Raw genomic sequence first — 18,257 nt, 5'->3', positions numbered from 1 at the left:
TTTCTAATTTGCCTATGATGAACAAGTATTAGTTCTGAGATGAGAAGATGATATTTTTAATATCAAAATTTTAAAATACAAATGAGTTGAAACTCAGAAAAATCACTATGTTGGAATAAGGAATGTTGAATGTTTTCTGCAGACCATATAATATGTTTATTATTGTGATAAAAATAGAAAGAACTATAGACTCTAAGATTTTAAAACAGTATTGGTAAGAATGGAAGAAGAATCTTTTCGTTACCACCACCTCCTAATTCATGTGAGCACCCACACAAACAGCTTTGATCAAGCAGATGGTCCCAGAAAATTCCTGGACAACTATTCAAGTCTAGGGTAATCTGTGTTATTGTAAGGTAGTGAAGTGAAATTACCAAGGTATGCTAGTTCACATTAACATTTGTCGGGTCAACAGGGTGCTTTTATAGAAGGGTGTGTAGGGTAGAGAATGCCATCAGTCACACACAGGACATGTTAAGAGTGTAACATTTACAAAAGTTTGGGAATTATTTTTGTCATAAAGCCTGTATTCACCTTCACAGGTGAAAAGATAAAATTTCTCAAAAACAATACTAGAGTAAATAAGGCAAACCAATTTTCTATGGTGATATGTTATCTGTTTAGGCAACTGATATTCATTAATCAGGTTATGTTAAGGTCTTTATGTGTCAAGTAATGCATAAGAATACCTTTGTTTGTGAAGAATCTGTAAATGCTCAAAGTATAATTGGCCCAGGGAATTTATGCTAATCACAACCTCTTCTTCAGACACCAAGTCTACCTTGAATGGGTTTGCTGTGATATGGCACTTCATGCCTCCTTTTCCATCTGCCAATATCAGATTCCCTGTGTCCCCTGAGCATGAAATCAGCCTAGAAAACAAAGCAGGAAGAGAAAAACAAGCCGCTATAGGTTTACATGGCCTTATGTGATTTGTACTGCCAAGTAATTAATTAGTAAATCACTATTCATGTGACATAGCCATAGATAAGGCAATAGAGAAACGTTAACGAGAGCATTGGTTTTGGTGCCAAAGAACTTAAATTGAGCATAACTCTACATATACTTTATAACTTTGGATAACAAAGTTATCCAACCTTTCTAGGTTTTGGTTTCCTTATCTGTAAAGTGAAAATAACAAAAGGAACAACAAAATTTCTGCAGAGAATTAAATGAGATCACATGTGTAAAGCTCTTGACACAGTGCCAGACACATTAAAAAAAAAAACAATAAATGTTAGCTATCATCATCGTCATCATCATTACCTTGGTCTGGAATGCCTAGTAACTTTCTAGATTTTGGTGTGCAAAATCTAAATATTGTTTTTCTTTCTCATTCCAATCACATACTCAGAAACCGAGGAAATAACACAGATAGGGTCCACAGTGAGATGGAACTGGGTCAAATTTTTATTTACCTATTTATTGCCTGATTCCCACCAGCCTCCAATTTCACAGGTACACTGTTAGGATGTTTTAGATCCACAAGAATTATGTAAGCTCAAACACAGCACTTAAAATCCCTCAAAGCTAGATAATTCCCTTTCTCCAGTGCACAGTGTGCCTAGTAAATGTTCACAGGACTCTTTAAGGAAGGTAAAAAGAGACAGTTTAGGTTCTTATTACGTCTTTTCAGTCCTTCTCCATGGATTCTATGTCTCCTCTTCAAGCAAGATGCTTCGGATCTGGAAATTAACTCTGGAGAAGGCTGAGAGGCTGTCTCTCACTGTTCAATGAACCTAGACAGAGTTCTTTTGATTATTCCATTAAGTAGGACTGTGGTTCATATTTGTCAGTCTAATGTACCCCGCCATAAATTGCTTACTGCCCCAAGCATTAAACCATTTTGAGTACTACATGGGCCCTACCACACATAATGGAATTATATTCACCTTGTCTCTGACAACTAAATGTTTCTACTCTGCCTCTGCTACCTGGAGTCTCATTATCTCCACTGAAATCAGGGAGACCATTTTAACGGCATCATTTCCCACCATCATCTCCAGCCCACAAAAGGAAGATGTTCACTACAGTGCTTTCCAAGTACTCCCTCATCAGTTTCTCAGTGAAGGGGGTATGTTCTGGATCTCGTGGGGAACAGAATCCAGAGGGGCTAGATGAGCTGGTTGCATGAAACAAATCCACTCCAACATCTTTATCTGTCTAAGTTTATGGATCATTTCCTCTATACCATGCCAAGGAATTCCTGATATCTCAGCTTCACTCAAAAGAATCCATAGCTGAGTTCAGATGATAATTAACCAACTAAGCCATCAATCAGAGCCATTCTCACTGCCCAAGCTAGCATATATCAAATCTACATTCTCTGGTACGTGTTCCTGTGTCAATAAATTTAGCCTGATCTACAATTAAGTTCCTTCTGGTCTAGGAATTCCTTGGAAACCATTTCCATGCATATTTCCCAGTTGTTGTTGTTTTTTTTTTGCCATTATGTAGTCTTACAATTTTTCAGGCATGCAAGCCTTCTCCCCCTGGGTTTGTCTGTAATTGGCTCTCTGGGCATGTCGGGATCTGACTTTGATGGTGGGTCTGGAGGCAGTGAAGGGTGGTAGGGGTTGGGCACAAGGAGCACTGGAATCCCTGTGCATGTATATTTTAGGTGAGGTCAATACAGGGTATCCAAGCAAGGCAGGATCAGTTTCACCTGCCTTCATAGGAGGGGTTGTTTCTGCTGAAATGGGAGGGCTAGTGAAATTTTGAGGTTTGACTATTTAGAATTATCCAACTCTTCCCAAATATTGTTATTCAATTTTTAAAAACTTGATTTTTTTTTAGAGACAGGGTCTTGCTCCATCAGCCAGGCTGGAGTGCAGTGGTGTGATCATAGTTCACTGCGGCCTTGAACCACGGGGCTCAAGTGATCCTTCCACCACAGCCTCCTGAGTAGCTAGGACTACAGGTGTGTGCTACCATGCCTGGTTAATTTTTAAATTTTTTGTAGAGACGCAGTCTCACTTTGTTGTCCAGTCTGGTTTACAACCCTTGACCTCAAGCAATCCTCCTGCCTTGGCCTCCCAAAGTATTGGGATTATAGGTGTGAGCTGCTGCACTCAGCCTGCTATTCAATTTTGAAGACTTCTAGGTTTTTCCAGTTAATGCCTGAAATTCACAGGTCTGATGAGGCTATGAATTCAACTTATGGCCTAATTCAGAGCCTGCAATATCAAACTCTGCCTCTGATTTTCAGCTACATGTACCTGCAGCTACAGCAGATAAGAGGACTTTTAGGATTGTCACAGAAAATTATCAATCTTCTGACAATACCTTGAGCTAAGAATTTAAAGCCCTGAGACTACAGTTTTCTTTCTTTAAACTCTTCAGTGAAGTTGAAGCAGCCAAGCCACCTTAGAGCTCTGAATTCTGCATGATAATCATGATGCAGTATGGCCCTACCTCTTGGTCTGCTTTCAATGGGCCACTTTATTTTAGTTGACCACCAGTAGTCATTTAAGTAACGTTGCCACAGAATTTTGTGGTCTATTATTAGTTGTATTAGTTTGGCAGGGCTACCATAAGAAAATATGACAAACTGGGTAGCTTGAACAACAGAAATTTATTTTCTCTTAATTCTGGAGGCTAGAAGTCCAAGATCAAGGTGTCCGAAAGTTGGGTTTCTTGTGAGGCCTATTTCCTGGGCTTGCAGATGGCTGCCTCTCACTGTATCTTCACGTGGTTGTCCCTCTGTGCCTACGTCTGTGTCCTAATCTCCACGTCTCACAAGGGCACCAGGTTTAACGGATTAGGGCCTACCCTAATCACCCCGTTTTAACTTATTTAGTGCTTTAAAGGCCCTATCTCAAAATACAGTCACATTCTGAGTACTAGAGGTTAGGGCTCAACACCTGAAATTTTAGGGGAACACAATTCAGCCTGTAACAATAGTATCCCATCCTCTATTGGTAAATACGTCCTCACTGCCTCCAAATCCAGCTAGGTCAGGCAGTCAATCTCATATTCCCATCCTTGAGGGGCTATTGCTTATATTCATTTCTAACAGCAACTACTATATCAACCAAGGCTCTATTGTAGAAAACAAAAACAACTCTGGTTATTTTAAGCAGAAAATAAATGACTTCATATGGATAATCTGTTGCTTATGACATCATGGGAAGGGTTGAGGTAATAGGTTCCAGGCTGCATGTCCAGGAATGACCCCTAGAACAATACTGTGTAACTGTGTGGCCAATTGACCTTCTATCTTAGCTAGAATCAGGAACTTGAGTTATCAGAAGTCACTATGATAACTGCTGGGCTCTGGGATCATGCCATCTTAGCTATAATTCAGAGATGAGTAAATCATGGCCTTAACTAATGGCCTTAAGAGTCACTCTACAGGTACAAAATCCATATAAGCAAAAAGAGGAACTCAGTTCTGAAATCCAGGTTTTTTAAGTGCATCTGACTGGTGGAAACTGAATTACATCAGAACCTATAGAAAAAGGGAGTCTGGGAAATGAAGAAATGTAGTTTTTAGCTTTCCAGTTACTACAGTAGCCAAAGGCCCTCCAGAAAGAAGTCAGAACAGAAGCAGAACTAATACCATATTTACCATACCAAATGAATTATCACCTGGACCCTAAATCATGGCAAAGCCAGCATGGAAAGAGAAAATTACACATTAACTTACTTATGAACACAAGTGTAAAAATTGTGAAGGCTGTATATTCTTCAGGATAACAGAAAATAACATATTGTGGCCAGGTTTTATGTATGCATTGATTCAATTGCCAAACTGCAAAAGACTTCAGAAACAGTCTCTTTTAAGTTCTTATTCAGGGCAGGCATTGTGGCTCATGCCGATAACCCCAACACTATCGGAGGAAGAGGAGGGAGAATCATTTGAGGCCAGGAGTTTGAAACCAGCTGGGGAAACACAGCAAGACTCTGTCTCTATCAAAGAATAAAATTTTAAAAAATTATGTTTACTAAGTTATTGGCACATAGTGTGGCTCAGTGAATAGATGTATTTTAAACTTTTGATGATTCTATCATAAATGAATTAATTTCTCATTATAATGTATTGACTTTTATTATACTTTAAGTTCTAGGGTACATGTGCACAACGTGCAGGTTTCTTACATATGTATACCTGTGCCACATTGGTGTGCTGTACCCATTAACTTGTCATTTACATAAGGTATTTCTCCTAATGCTATCCCTCCCCCCTCCCCCCACCCCACAACAGGCCCTGGTGTGTGATGTTCCCCTTCCTGTGTCCAAGTGTTCTAATTGTTCAATTCCCACCTATGAGTGAGAACATGCAGTGTTTGATTTTCTGTTCTTGTGACAGTTTACTGAGAATGATGGTATCCAGCTGCATCCATTTCCCTACAAAAGACATGAACTCATCCTTTTTTATGACTGCATAGTATCCCATAGTGTATATGTGCCACATTTTCTTAATCCAATCTGTCACTGATGGACATTTGGGTTGGTTCCAAGTCTTTGCTATTGTGAATAGTGCCACAATAAACATATGTGTGCATGTGTCTTTATAGCAGCATGATTTATAATCCTTTGGGTATATACCCAGTAATGGGATGGCTGGGTCAAATGGTATTTCTAGTTCAAGATCCTTGAGGAATTGCCACACTGTCTTCCACAATGGTTGAACTAGATTACAGTCTGACCAACGGTGTAAAAGTGTTCCTATTTCTCCACATCCTCCCAGCACCTGTTGTTTCCCAACTTTTTAATGATCACCATTATAACTGGTGTGAGGCAGTACCTCACTGTGGTTTTGCATTTTTCTGATGGCGAGTGACGATGAGCACTTTTTCATGTGCCTGTTGGCTGCATAAATGTCTTCTTTTGAGAAGTGTCTTCATATCCTTCACCCACTTTTTGATGGGGTTGTTTTTTTCTTGTAAATTTGTTTGAGTTCTTTGTAGGTTCTGGATATTAGCCCTTTGTCAGATGCGTAGATTGCAAAAATTTTCTCCCGTTCTGTAGGTTGCCTGTTCACTCTGATGGTAGTTTCTTTTGCTGTGCAGAAGCTCTTTAGTTTGATTAGATCCCATTTGTCAATTTTGGCTTTTGTTGACATTGCTTTTGGTGTTTTAGACATGAAGTCCTTGCCCATGCCTATGTCCTGAACAGTATTGCCTAGGTTTTCTTCTAGGGTTTTTATGGTTTTAGGTCTGACATTTGAGTCTCTAATCCATCTTTAATTAATTTTTGTATAAGGTGTAAAGAAGGGATCCAATTTCAGCTTTCTACATATGGCTAGCCAGTTTTCCCAGCACCATTTATTAAATAGGGAATCCTTTCCCCATTTCTTGTTTTTCTCAGGTTTGTCTAAGATCAGATAGTTATAGATATGTGGTATTATTTCTGAGGGCTCTGTTCTGTTCCATTGGTCTATATCTCTGTTTTGGTACCAGTACCATGCTGTTTTGCTTACTGTAGCCTTATAGTATAGTTAGAAGTCAGGTAGTGTGATGCCTTCAGCTTTGTTCTTTTGGCTCAGGATTGTCTTGGCAATGTTGGCTCTTTTTTGGTTCCATATGAACTTTAAAGTAGTTTTTTCCAATTCTGTGAAGAAAGTCATTGGTAGCTTACTGGGGATGGCATTGAATCTATAAATCACCTTGGGCAGTATGGCTATTTTCACGATATTGATTCTTCCTATCCATGAGCATGGAATGTCCTTCCATTTGTTTGTGTCCTCTTTTATTTCATTGAGCAGCAGTTTGTAGTTCTCCTTGAAGAGGTCCTTCACGTTCCTTGTAAGTTGGATTCCTAGGTATTTTATTCTATTTGAAGCAATTGTGAATACGAGTTCCCTCATGATTTGGCTGTTTGTCTGTTATTGGTGTGTAGGAATGCTTGTGATTTTTGCACATTGATTTTGTATCCTGAGACTTTGCTGAAGTTGCTTATCAACTTAAGGGAGATTTTGGGCTGAGACGATGGGGTTTTCTAAATATACAATCATGTCATCTGCAGAGACTATTTGAATTCCTCTTTTCCTAATTGAATTGAATACCCTTTCTTTCTTTCTTCTGCCTGATTGCCCTGGCCAGCACTTCCAACACTATGTTGAATAGGAGTGGTGAGAGAGGGCATCCCTGTCTTGTGCCAGTTTTCAAAGTGAATGCTTCCAGTTTTTGCCCATTCAGTATGGTATTGGCTGTGAGTTTGTCATAAACAGCTCTTATCATTTTGAAATACGTTCCATCAATACAGAATTTATTGAGAGTTTTTAGCATAAAGGCTATTGAATTTTGTCAAAGGCCTTTTCTGCATCTATTGAGATAATCAAGTGGTTTTTGTCTTTGGTTCTGTTTATATGCTGGATTACATTTATTGATTTGTGTATGTTGAACCAGCCTTGCATCCCAGGGATGAAGCCCACTTGATCATGGTGGATAAGCTTTTTGATGTGCTGCTGGATTCAGTTTGCCAGTATTTTACTGAGGAGTTTTGCATCGATGTTCATCAGGGATATTGGTCTAAAATTCTCTTTTTTGGTTGTGTCTCTGCCAGGCTTTGGTATCAAGATGATGTTGGCCTCATAAAATGAGTTAGGGAGGATTCCCTCTTTTTCTATTGATTGGAATACTTTCAGAAGGAATGGTACCAGCTCCTCCTTGTACCTCTGGTAGAGTTCGGCTATGAATCTGTCTGGTCCTGGACTTTTTTTAGTTGGTAGGCTATTAATTATTGCCTCAATTTCAGAGCCTGTTATTGGTCTATTCAGGGATTCAACGTCTTTCTGGTTTAGTCTTTGGAGAGTGTACGTGTACAGGAATTTATCAATTTCTTTTAGGTTTTCTAGTTTATTTGCACAGAGGTGTTTATAGTATTCTCTGATGGTAGCTTGTATTTCTGTGGGGTCGGTGGTGGTATCCACTTTATCATTTTTTATTGCGTCTATTTGATTCTTCTCTCTTTTCTTCTTTATTAGTCTTGCTAGCAGTCTATCAAGTTTGTTGATCTCTTCAAAAAAAACCAGATCCTGGATTCATTGATTTTTTGAAGGGTTTTTTGTGTCTCTATCTCCTTTAGTTCTGCTCTGATCTTAGTTACTTCTTGCCTTCTGCTAGCTTTTTAATGTGTTTGCTCTTGCTTCTCTAGTTCTTTTAATTGTGATGTTAGGGAGTCAATTTTAGATCTTTCCTGCTTTCTCTTGTGGGTGTTTAGTGCTGTAAATTTCCCTCTACATACTGCTTTAAATGTGTCCCAGAGATTCTGATACATTGTATCTTTATTCTCACTGGTTTCAAAGAACATCTTTATTTCTGACTTCATTTCATTATGTACCCAGTAGTAATTCAGGAGAGGGTTGTTCAGTTTCCATGTAGTTGAGTGGTTTTGAGTGAGTTTCTTAATCCTGAGTTCTAGTTTGATAGCACGGTGGTCTGAGAGACAGTTTGTTACAATTTCTGTTCTTTTACATTCCCTGAGGAGTGCTTTACTTCCAACTCTGTGGTCAATTTTGGAATAAGTGCAATGTGGTGCTGAGAAGAATGTATATTCTGTTGATTTGGGGTGGAGAGTTCTGTAGATGTCTATTAGGTCCGCTTGGTGCAGAGCTGAGTTCAATTTCTGGATATCCTTGTTAACTTTCTGTCTTGTTGATTTGTCTAATGTTGACAGTGGGGTGTTAAAGTCTCCCACTATTATTGTGTGGGAGTCTAAGTCCCTTTATAAGTCTCTAAGGACTTGCTTTATGAATCTGGGTGCTCCTGTATTGGGTACATAAATATTTAGGATAGTTAGCTCTTCTTGTTGAATTGATTCCTTTACCATTATGTAGTGGCCTTCTTTGTCTCTTTTGATCTTTGTTGGTTTAAAGTCTGTGTTGTCAGAGACTAGGATTGCAACCCCTGCCTTTTTTTGTTTTCCATTTGCTTGGCAGATCTTCCTCCATTCCCTTTATTTTGAGCCTATGTGTGTCTCTGCACGTGAGATGGGTGTCTTGAATACAGCACACTGATGGGTCTTGACTCTTTATCCAATTTGTCAGTCTGTGTTTTTTAATTGGAGCATTTAGCCCATTTACATTCAAGGTTAATATTGTTATGTGTGAATCTGATCCTGTCTTTATGATGTTAGCTGGTTATTTTGCTAGTTAGTTGATGCAGTTTCTTCCTAACTGGATAGTCTTTACATTTTGGCATGTCTTTGCAGTGGCTGGTACCGGTTGTTCCTTTCCATGTTTAGTGCTTCCTTCAGGAGCTCTTGTAGGGCAGGCCTGGTGGTGACAAAATCTCTCAGCATTTGCTTGCCTGTAAAGGATTTTATTTCTCCTTCACTTATGAAACTTAGTTTGGCTGGATATGAAATTCTGGGTTGAAAATTCTTTTCTCTAAGAAGGTTGAATATTGGCCCCCACTCTCTTCTGGCTTTTAGAGTTTCTGCCAAGAGATTCACTGTTAGTCTGATGGGCTTCCCTTTGTGGGTAACCTGACCTTTCTCTATGGCTGCCCTTAACGTTTTTTTCTTCATTTCAACTTTGGTGAATCTGACAATTATGTGTCTTGGAGTTGCTCTTCTTGAGGATTATCTTTGTGGTGTTCTCTGTATTTCCTGAATTAGAATGTTGGCCTGCCTTGCTAGGTTGGGGAAGTTCTCCTGGATAATATTCTGCAGAGTGTTTTCCAACTTGGTTCCATTCTCCCTGTCACTTTCAGGTACAGCAATCAGACGTAGATTTGGTCTTTTCACATAGTCCCATATTTCTTGGAGGCTTTGTTTATTTCTTTTTACTCTCTTCTCTCTAAACTTCTCTTCTCGCTTCATTTCATTCATGTGATCTTCAACTACTAATACCCCTTCTTCCAGTTGATTGAATCGGTTACTGAAGCTTGTGCATTTGTCACATAGTTCTCGTGCCATGGTTTTCAGTTCTATCAGGTCATTTAAGGACTTTTCTACATTGGTTATTCTAGTCTGCCATTTGTCTAATCTTTTTTCAAGTTTTTTAGCTTCTTTGCGATGGGTTTGAACTTCCTCCTTTAGCTGGGAGAAGTTTGATCATCTGAAGCCTTCTTCTCTCAATTCATCAATGTCACTCTCTGTCCAGCTTTGTTCCGTTGCTGGAGAGGAGCTGCGTTCCTTTGGAGGGGGAGAGGCGCTCTGATTTTTAGAATTTTCAGCTTTTGTGCTCTGTTTTTTCCCCATCTTTGTGGTTTTATCTACCTTTGGTCTTTGATGATGGTGACGTACAGATGGGGTTTTGGTGTGGATGTCCTTTCTGTTTGTTAGTTTTCCTTCTAACAGTCAGGAATCTCAGCTGCAGGTCTTTTGCTGGAGGTCCACTCCAGACCCTGTTTGCCTGGGTATCAGCAGCAGAAACTGCAGAAGAGTGAATACTGCTGAACAGCAAATGTTGCTGCCTGATCATTCTTCTGGAAGCTTTGTCTCAGATGGGCACCTGGCTGTGTGAGGTGTCAGTATGCCCCTGCTGGGGGTTGCCTCCCAGTTAGGCTACTTAGGGGTCTGGGACCCACTTGAGGAGGCAGTCTATCCGTTCTCAGATCTCAAACTCCATGCTGGGAGAACCACTACTCTCTTCAAAGCTGTCAGACAAGGACATTTAAATCTGCAGAGGTTTCTGCTGCCTTTTGTTTGGCTATGCCCTGTCCCCAGAGGTGGAGTCTACAGAGGCAGGCAGGCCTCCTTGAGCTGTGGTGGGCTCCACCCAGTTTGAGCTTCCCAGACACTTTGTTTACCTACTCAAGCCTCAGCAATGGCGGGCGCCCCTCCCACAGCCTCGCTGCCGCCTTACCGTTAGATCTCAGACTGCTGTGCTAGCAATGAGGGAGGCCCTGTGTGTGTGGGACCCTCCGAGCCAGGCGCGGGATATAATCTCCTGGTGTGCTGTTTGCTAAGACCCTTGGAAAAGCGCAGTATTAGGGTGGGAGTGACCTGATTTTCCAGGTGCTGTGTGTCATGGTTTCCCTTGGCTAAGAAAGGGAATTTCCTTAGCTCTTGCGCTTCCTGGGTGAGGTGATGCCTCGCCCTGCTTCGGCTCTCGCTCAGTGGGCTGCACTCACTGTCCTGCACCCACTGTCCGACATGCCCCAGTGAGATGAACCCGGTACTTCAGTTGGAAATGCAGAAATCACCCGTCTTCTGTGTCACTCATGCTGGGAGCTGTAGCCTGGAGCTGTTCCTATTCAGCCATCTTGGTGACCCCCCTGTATTGATCTTTTATAAGGTTTTCATGGAAAAAATAATTTACATAAAACTACAGTGATGATATAGTAAAAATGAAAGCATCTGGCATAATCTTATATTCCTTTGGTAAAATAATATGAAAATATAATGGAAACCAACCAGCAAAACGAAGTTGAAATATCACTGGAAAGTGTTATGAGAACAGATGAAGGTTTTGCAGGTACTTGAAAATGCTTTAGTCCCCAAAGATTGTTTTTCACCTAGACACTGATTATTAATTTACCTTGACTCTAAGTAAAATTACATGTTAGACTTCTGAGAATAACCTTAATTAAAAGTGAGTATGTCCAACTGTACAAATTACTGTAAGCATGGGAGTTTGGCTAGTGTATTAGATCTCTGGAGCCCTGCTGCTAATCTGAGTGAGTAAATTAAGTAGCTTTCCTTCTACTTGCTCCCATAGTCTGGCTAATAAAACCACTTTCTTTGTGAGAAGGAGAGCAGGGATGAAAGTTCTGCTTCTCCCCGTTAAATAAGTCCTGACAAATCAAATGGTGGATGAAGAAAAAACAGAATGGATAAGGAAAATGGATAGACTTATCCCCAAATAACTGAATACATTAAAAGTAATGGCAAAAACCACAATTACATTTGCACCAACCTATAACTCTGTAAATGACTGTAGTTTTGAACAGTCAAAATAAGAGGTGCACATAACAAAATTTACTACTCAAGATATGATAAAAGAATATATCAGGCGCATCTCTAAGATACCTCACTCCTTGGCTTACCTTACAGTGCTTGGCTTGCTTGTGAGGACATCAGGAACTTCAAACCTGGGTTTTAGAGGAGTCTCTTCATTAATTTTAAGCCTGAAAATGTTTCCTTCTATACCATAAATTTCAGCCAGGAGAGTAACCTGGAAACAGATTCAAGAGATTACCTTCAACAGGTTACCCAAGTGATGGCCAATTTTGCACAAATTACAATAATTAGAAAAGTATTTGTTTAAATTACAATAGGCCAAGCAAATTGGAGAACAATGGTAATTTAAAAGAAAAGCTCCCAGTTCATGTATGTATTTGCTTGGATATAGCTGTATAGCAGCAAGAAATATCTTCTATGTGTTCTGTGGCTGGTGAACACATAGTTGTCCAAACCAGGATCTTTAGAGTGAAAGGAGTCTCTATTAATAATTACACGGAAAGACAGGCATAAACTGAAACTTGCCTTGGAAGATTGGGACATGTGGCTACTGTATCTATGATAAACTACAGATATGTTAAGAATAAGACTTTGGGTGTTATAAGCAGAGTAACTAGATTCCAGCCGGATGAAAGATGAAGGGTGGCAGGCTACAGAAGAGAAAAGAGTAGAAAATAAAATGATTATTGGAGTTCTCTAGTGGTAGATGAAATGAGGCTTGCTGCTCTAAAACTGGAATTGATTTGCTCACAGCTGGGAATAGACCCAGGGAACTTTTATAAGAGGCTGGGGAACGTAGGTAAAATTCTGCCTACAATGGGACACAGAAACAATGTAGAACCCTGAAGATAATACAGAACTTAAAAAATAAAACACAGAAGAAGAAGCTCTAGGAGAATAGAAATGACTGGATTCAGGTTACAAAATGAGGCACCTAGATCAGAAAAATATTTTAAGACCATGGTTTTCAACTGGTGGGCCATGCTGCACTAGTCAATTGCAATTTCTTCATGAAGTACCATGCCAAATTTTGGTTACAAATGGGTGCCTGTGCTGTTACTATGTCTGTTAAACGACAGCTAAACTGGGTAAGTTGTGTGACACAGCTTAGAATGGATACAATGTGGTACAAGTAAAAGATAAGAAATATGGAGACTATCAAGCCGGCACCAAAAAGGTGATGTTACTGGAACTTTGCCTCTTGCGAATCCAGGGAAGCAATCAGGGCAGTTAAACTGTAACATGATACTGAACAGTGACCGAGTAAACAGTGCTATGGCTGTGGATCCTTTTCTAGATATTCTAAGGCAGGGTTATGATGCAATAGTGATCCATTACTGCTTGCATGTTTAATGTTCTTTTATATATTTAAGCTACTTTCAGTGTACTATCAGAATTTTCACATTTGGAAATATGTCCAAGTACAAAGTTCAAATTGTTAGATTATGTATTGTCTCACTATTTAAACATATATTTCCATTGCTCTCTCAAATTCCATTCAATTAACATTTATTTGGCATCTATTATTGCAATGATTGAACTTTTGAGGAGGCTGCAATTTGGAGCAGATAAAAGAGATGCAAAGCTAACACAGAGCATTCTGCGATGTTTTAAAGCAGAAAGGCAAGAGATTAAGGGGGTTATTAATGATGACTGTAGGGTGAGAAGTTCTGGACGTTTCTCTGGAGGAGTAGACATTTAAGCAGGGCCTTTAGGAATTAGTAAGACTTTGAGTAGGCAAAAATGGGCAAGAACATCCTAAGCAGGGGGCTTAGACAACCAATAATCAGGTTGTCTGCCTATATATGATTGACAATTTACATCTAGTTATTCACTCGAGATTGTCCCATTTTTAGTAAAATAGCTTTCTCTATAAAAAAACACAACTAATTTTTGTTTAAACCAAAGACTTATCTGTAATTCTGTTCTTGAGGCTGCAGCCCAGGGGGAAAAAAAGAGAGCAATAACCCTGTTTTCACTATAATGACTTCATGTATAAATCAGATTCATCCTCATTTTAATTTTAATTTAGCAAACTTATTTTAGCAAAAATCACTCTGAAATTTAGCAATATTTAGAGTCATTCTTTCTTTAAATTTATCTATTTATTTATTTTGAGATGGATCTTGTTCTGTCGCCCAGGTTGGAGTGCAGCGGCACAATTTTGGCTCACTGCAACCTCCACCGCCTGGGTTTAAGCAATTCTTGTGCCTCGGCCTCCTGAGTAGCTGGAATTACAGGTGCACGCCACCACACCAGGCTAATTTTTGTATTTTTAATAGAGACAGGGTTTCACCCTGTTGACCAGGCTGGCTCAAACTCCTGACCTCAAGTGATCCTCCTGCCTCAGCCTCCCAAAGTGCTGGGATTACAGATATGAGCCACCCATGCCTGGCCTTCTTTTTTTCTCATCCTTTTAATCAATGAACAGATTCATTCTTATATCTCATTATCATCAACATGGTTTTGTTGGTCCAGGCATTACTTATCTTAGACCTTAGTATGCACTTCCTCCTATGATTTAAGCTCATGTGTTTTTTTTTCTTATCAGATTTTTTTTTCTTTTAATATCACCAGACTCCCAGAAGTCCAATAAGTAAAGCCTCTTGGGTTAAAGACAGTAGGGAATGGCTCAGTGTCCCACCTTAGGGTCCCCTGCCTTCCCAGTATTGAGTCCTAAGGCACCTCTGTCAAAACCTCAGGGCTCTCTGGATGACAGTTCAAAAGCCACTTCCCTGAGGCTTAACTGCCAGTTCTTTCCCAATCCTTCCACCACATCCTTGCTCTTTCAAAAAGTCTGGACATGACTGTTATTATATTCTTCTACCTAAAATAGTAAACATTTGTAGATACTCCTTTCCTATTTGCTGGGACCTGCTGGATATTTATAAATGTAAATAATATACAAATAAACTACCAAATCTCTTCCTCTTGTTAGTGATGATTGGAAATGACAATGAAAAAATACATTAAGAAGTTACAGATGTTGGACTGCTTAAATTGAGAATTTAGTATGAATCCTTAGATAGTATAAGTAGTTACACACAATTCCAGCCAGATCAATTTATGTAAAATAATAATTTTAAATGGATAGTTACAATGAGGTGAGAAAGCATGGGTTTTGCTCCCTTAGAAATATTTAAGATGTGCCAGTGGGTGCTGCATGCATATAGCCCAAGCTGCTCAGTGGGGCTGAGGCAAGAGGATTGCTTAAGCCTAGCAGTTTGAGGTTACAGTGTGCCTTAACTGCACCTGTGAGTAACTACTGCACTCCACCCTGAAAAACACAGTGAGACCCCATCTCTTAAAAAAATTTAAGATGTGTTAATGTCCAATTACACAGAGAAGCTGAGATACATCCTCAGAGAAAAGAATACATTTTGGAGGTTCATTTTAATACTACAAGTCTCTACTCAGTTTTTCATATATCTTTACTTAGAAGCCCACCTCTCAGTCTGGGAAAAAGAGTATTAATTCTCTTTTCCTGTCTTATTTCTCTCTTACTAAATAAAAACAATTAAAACTTGGTGGTTTGTTATCCACGAATCTAGTTTTTTTATGGCCATATAAGCAAAAATATCAGATATTTTGTAAACATCATGGTGGTAGAAATAGCTTTGTCTATGTCTTCAAGCATAGGGTTGATCACAATTACATTAAAACAAAAACTTTTCATTCACCCAGAACTGGGAATCACAATTAGTAAAGACCGTAACAGAGTTAACAGAACAGCCCTAGAACACATATTTAAATTTGAAGTGGGTGTTAAGTAGGAAAATTATGACTCCATCAACTCCTCCTTGGTAGGTTGATCTTGCTTTTCCTAAGGCACCAGGACTCTTCACTATTACATAAAGAACTGTTAACCTAAAAGACCTAGAACAGTGAGCGACCACCTCTACCAGCTGTGATCAAGACCTCCCGGGATCCAGAGAATGGTCTAATAGTTCATCAAATTGCTGTAGGGCACTAATCGTCCCTTCCACAGTGGCAGCCAGTTGGTTTATTGCAAGCACTGATTTTCTATGAAGAATACTGGCAACCTCACGCTGGGTACTGGCCTGTTCCCCAAGGACAATTAGCCTGTCCAGGTGTGCTTCTGATTGTCTGGCCAGTTCCCAAATTAGCTGCCTCTTCCTGGCCATTTCTGCAGACACAGTACTAGCTAACAAGTGGCAGTCGTGCCTCATCCGCTGAGAAGGTGGCTGGTTGGGCAAAGCCTCATTTTCATTAGGCTCAGATGAAGAGGCAAGGGGTAACTTCACAGAGATGCTCGGAGATATTCCTGCATCCTTGGAGAAGCTGCTGGAAGTGCTGTCTCTGGTGAAACCTTGAAAACTGGCTGCAAAAGAAAATAAACATGTTGCCAAATGGTCACCTATATCATCAGAAATCATCATAATTAGCAATATAAAGTAGATTCCTCCAGACATCCTTGCTAGCAACGCTTTTTAAGCTAGACTCACAAGACAGCATACATTTTCCTTTGCCTAGATCACAAGACTAGATGTCTCTTTCTCAATCCAAACCAAATTTTCACTGAAGATAGAAAACTGAGAGTAGTAGGAAAAAAAAAGAAAACAACTGAGTTCTACAAAAGCAGTCAACACTTTCCTGATCACTTTCTTTTTATTTTCTGGAAGCTTCTTTACTAAATATCTACCTGATTATTCTGTCATCAGGAACAAGCACAACACTATATTAGGACCCCATGTGAGAAAACTTACGCATGTGAACCTGCAACCAGTTTTTCTCCAAAGCCTGGATGTTCTGACCTTGTGACAACACACAGGTCAACATTCCAGCTTGTTTTGTAACAGATAAATGTCCTAGGAACATCACGTTTGCTATGGACTGGTGTCTTCCCAAAATTTGCTATTAAAGCCCCAACCTACAATATGATGGTATACAGAGATGAAGCCCTTGGGAGGTAATTAGGTTTAGATGAGGTCACGAGGTTGAGGAAGTCCTCAGGAATGGATTAGTGCCCTCATAAGAAAAGACCAGAGCTGGGCGCAGTGGCTCATGCCTGTAATCCCAGCACTTTTGGGAGGCTGAGGCAGGTGGATCACGAGGTCAGGAGATCGAGACCCATCCTGGCTAACACGGTGAAACCCCATCTCTACTAAAAATACAAAACATTAGCTGGGTGTGGTGGCAGGTGCCTGTAGTCCAGCTATTTGGGAGGCTGAGGCAGGAGAATGGCGTGAACCCGGGAGGCGGAGCTTGCAGTGAACTGAGATCACGCCACTGCACTCCAGCCTGGGCGACAGAGCAAGACTCCGTCTCAAAAAAAAAAAAAAAAAGAAAAAAGAAAAGCCCAGAGAGCTTGTGTACACACTCTCTCTCCACTATGTGAGGGCACAAGAAGGGAGCCATCTACAAAGCAAGAAGAGAGCCCTCACCAGACAGTGAAGCTGCTGGCACTTTGATCTTGGAATTTACAGCCTTCAAAACTGCAAGAAATAAACATCTGTTGTTTAAGTTGCCCAGCCTGTGGTATTTAGTTATGGCAGCCTAACACAATGTTGAATGAAGCTTGGTTCTGCTTCCTGGTTGTTTATTAAGGAGCAGATTGGGGAAGGGAATTGAGAGGGAGAAATTCAACAATTAACAAATCTTGACAACTCTAAAGTTACTGCTTTAAGGGTTTTAAAGGTGTAGGGGCAGGCAGGCACCAAGAGTGTTGGATTTGTCAGAATCCGCCTGATCAGTGCAATTTGAGAACTGCAGCTGTGAGCTGAATACGATCCTCTTAGACTCTGGGCTGTCCCTCTCAACCTGAAATAAAAAGCTATCATTCTGAATAAATGGATGTATCCAGCTTATTTTAAAACTTCAGATCATACGCATACCATATCTTAACGTGCAATCTCCTTGAAACACCCATCTCATCCCAGAAACCACTTTTAACAGAAGTTCTTTGTTATTCTTAAAACAAAATTTTTTTTGGAGACAGAGTCTCACTGTGTTGCCCAGGCTGCAGTGCAGTGGCATAATCTTGGCTCAATACAACCTCTGACTCCCAGGTTCAAGCAATTCTCCTGCCTCAGCCTCCCGAGTAGCTGGGACTACAGGCATGTGCCACCATATCCAGCTAATTTTTGTATTTTTGTTTTTTTGTGTGTGTGTGTGTGAGAAGTGATTCTCCTGCCTCAGTCTCCTGAGTAGCTGGGACTATGGGCACACGCCACCATGCCTGGCTAAGTTTTGTATTTTTTAGTAGAGATGGGTCTTACCATGTTGGTCAGGCTGGTCTTGAACTCCTGACCTCGTGATCTGCCCACCCTGGTCTTCCACAGTGCTGGGATCACAGGTGTGAGCCACTGCACTTGGCCTAATTTTTTCTTTTTTCATGCTGTCTTTGCCATATTTTAGGTCAACTTCTTTTGGACAGTGTCTCA

The 18,257-nt window shown here is 40.2% G+C and overlaps 1 protein-coding gene across 9 annotated transcripts in view; it reads right to left on the bottom strand.

The window, feature by feature from the left end:
- Positions 1-18,257, bottom strand: part of GANC (glucosidase alpha, neutral C) — a 98,024-nt gene that overhangs the window by 71,217 nt on the left and 8,550 nt on the right. For 6 of the 9 annotated variants that reach the window (XR_007727655.1, XM_050799412.1, XM_050799411.1 and 3 more), the window contains 2 exons: positions 11,940-12,067; positions 690-872 (listed from right to left, as the gene is read on the bottom strand). Coding sequence is in view for 8 of the 9 variants with exons in the window: in XM_050799411.1 (XP_050655368.1) it covers positions 690-872; positions 11,940-12,067 (311 nt within the window). In the remaining variant the exon portion in view is untranslated. Of the gene's footprint in view, positions 1-689; positions 873-4,648; positions 4,930-11,939; positions 12,068-15,504; positions 16,196-18,257 lie in introns of those variants that run through there. The other 3 variants (XM_050799415.1, XM_050799417.1, XM_050799413.1) reach the window with 2 other exon arrangements.

The sequence above is a fragment of the Macaca thibetana genome, chromosome 7 (assembly GCF_024542745.1).
Source record: "Macaca thibetana thibetana isolate TM-01 chromosome 7, ASM2454274v1, whole genome shotgun sequence".
NCBI classification, from domain to species: Eukaryota; Metazoa; Chordata; class Mammalia; order Primates; family Cercopithecidae; genus Macaca; species Macaca thibetana.
This window is presented reverse-complemented; position numbering and strand designations above follow the sequence as displayed.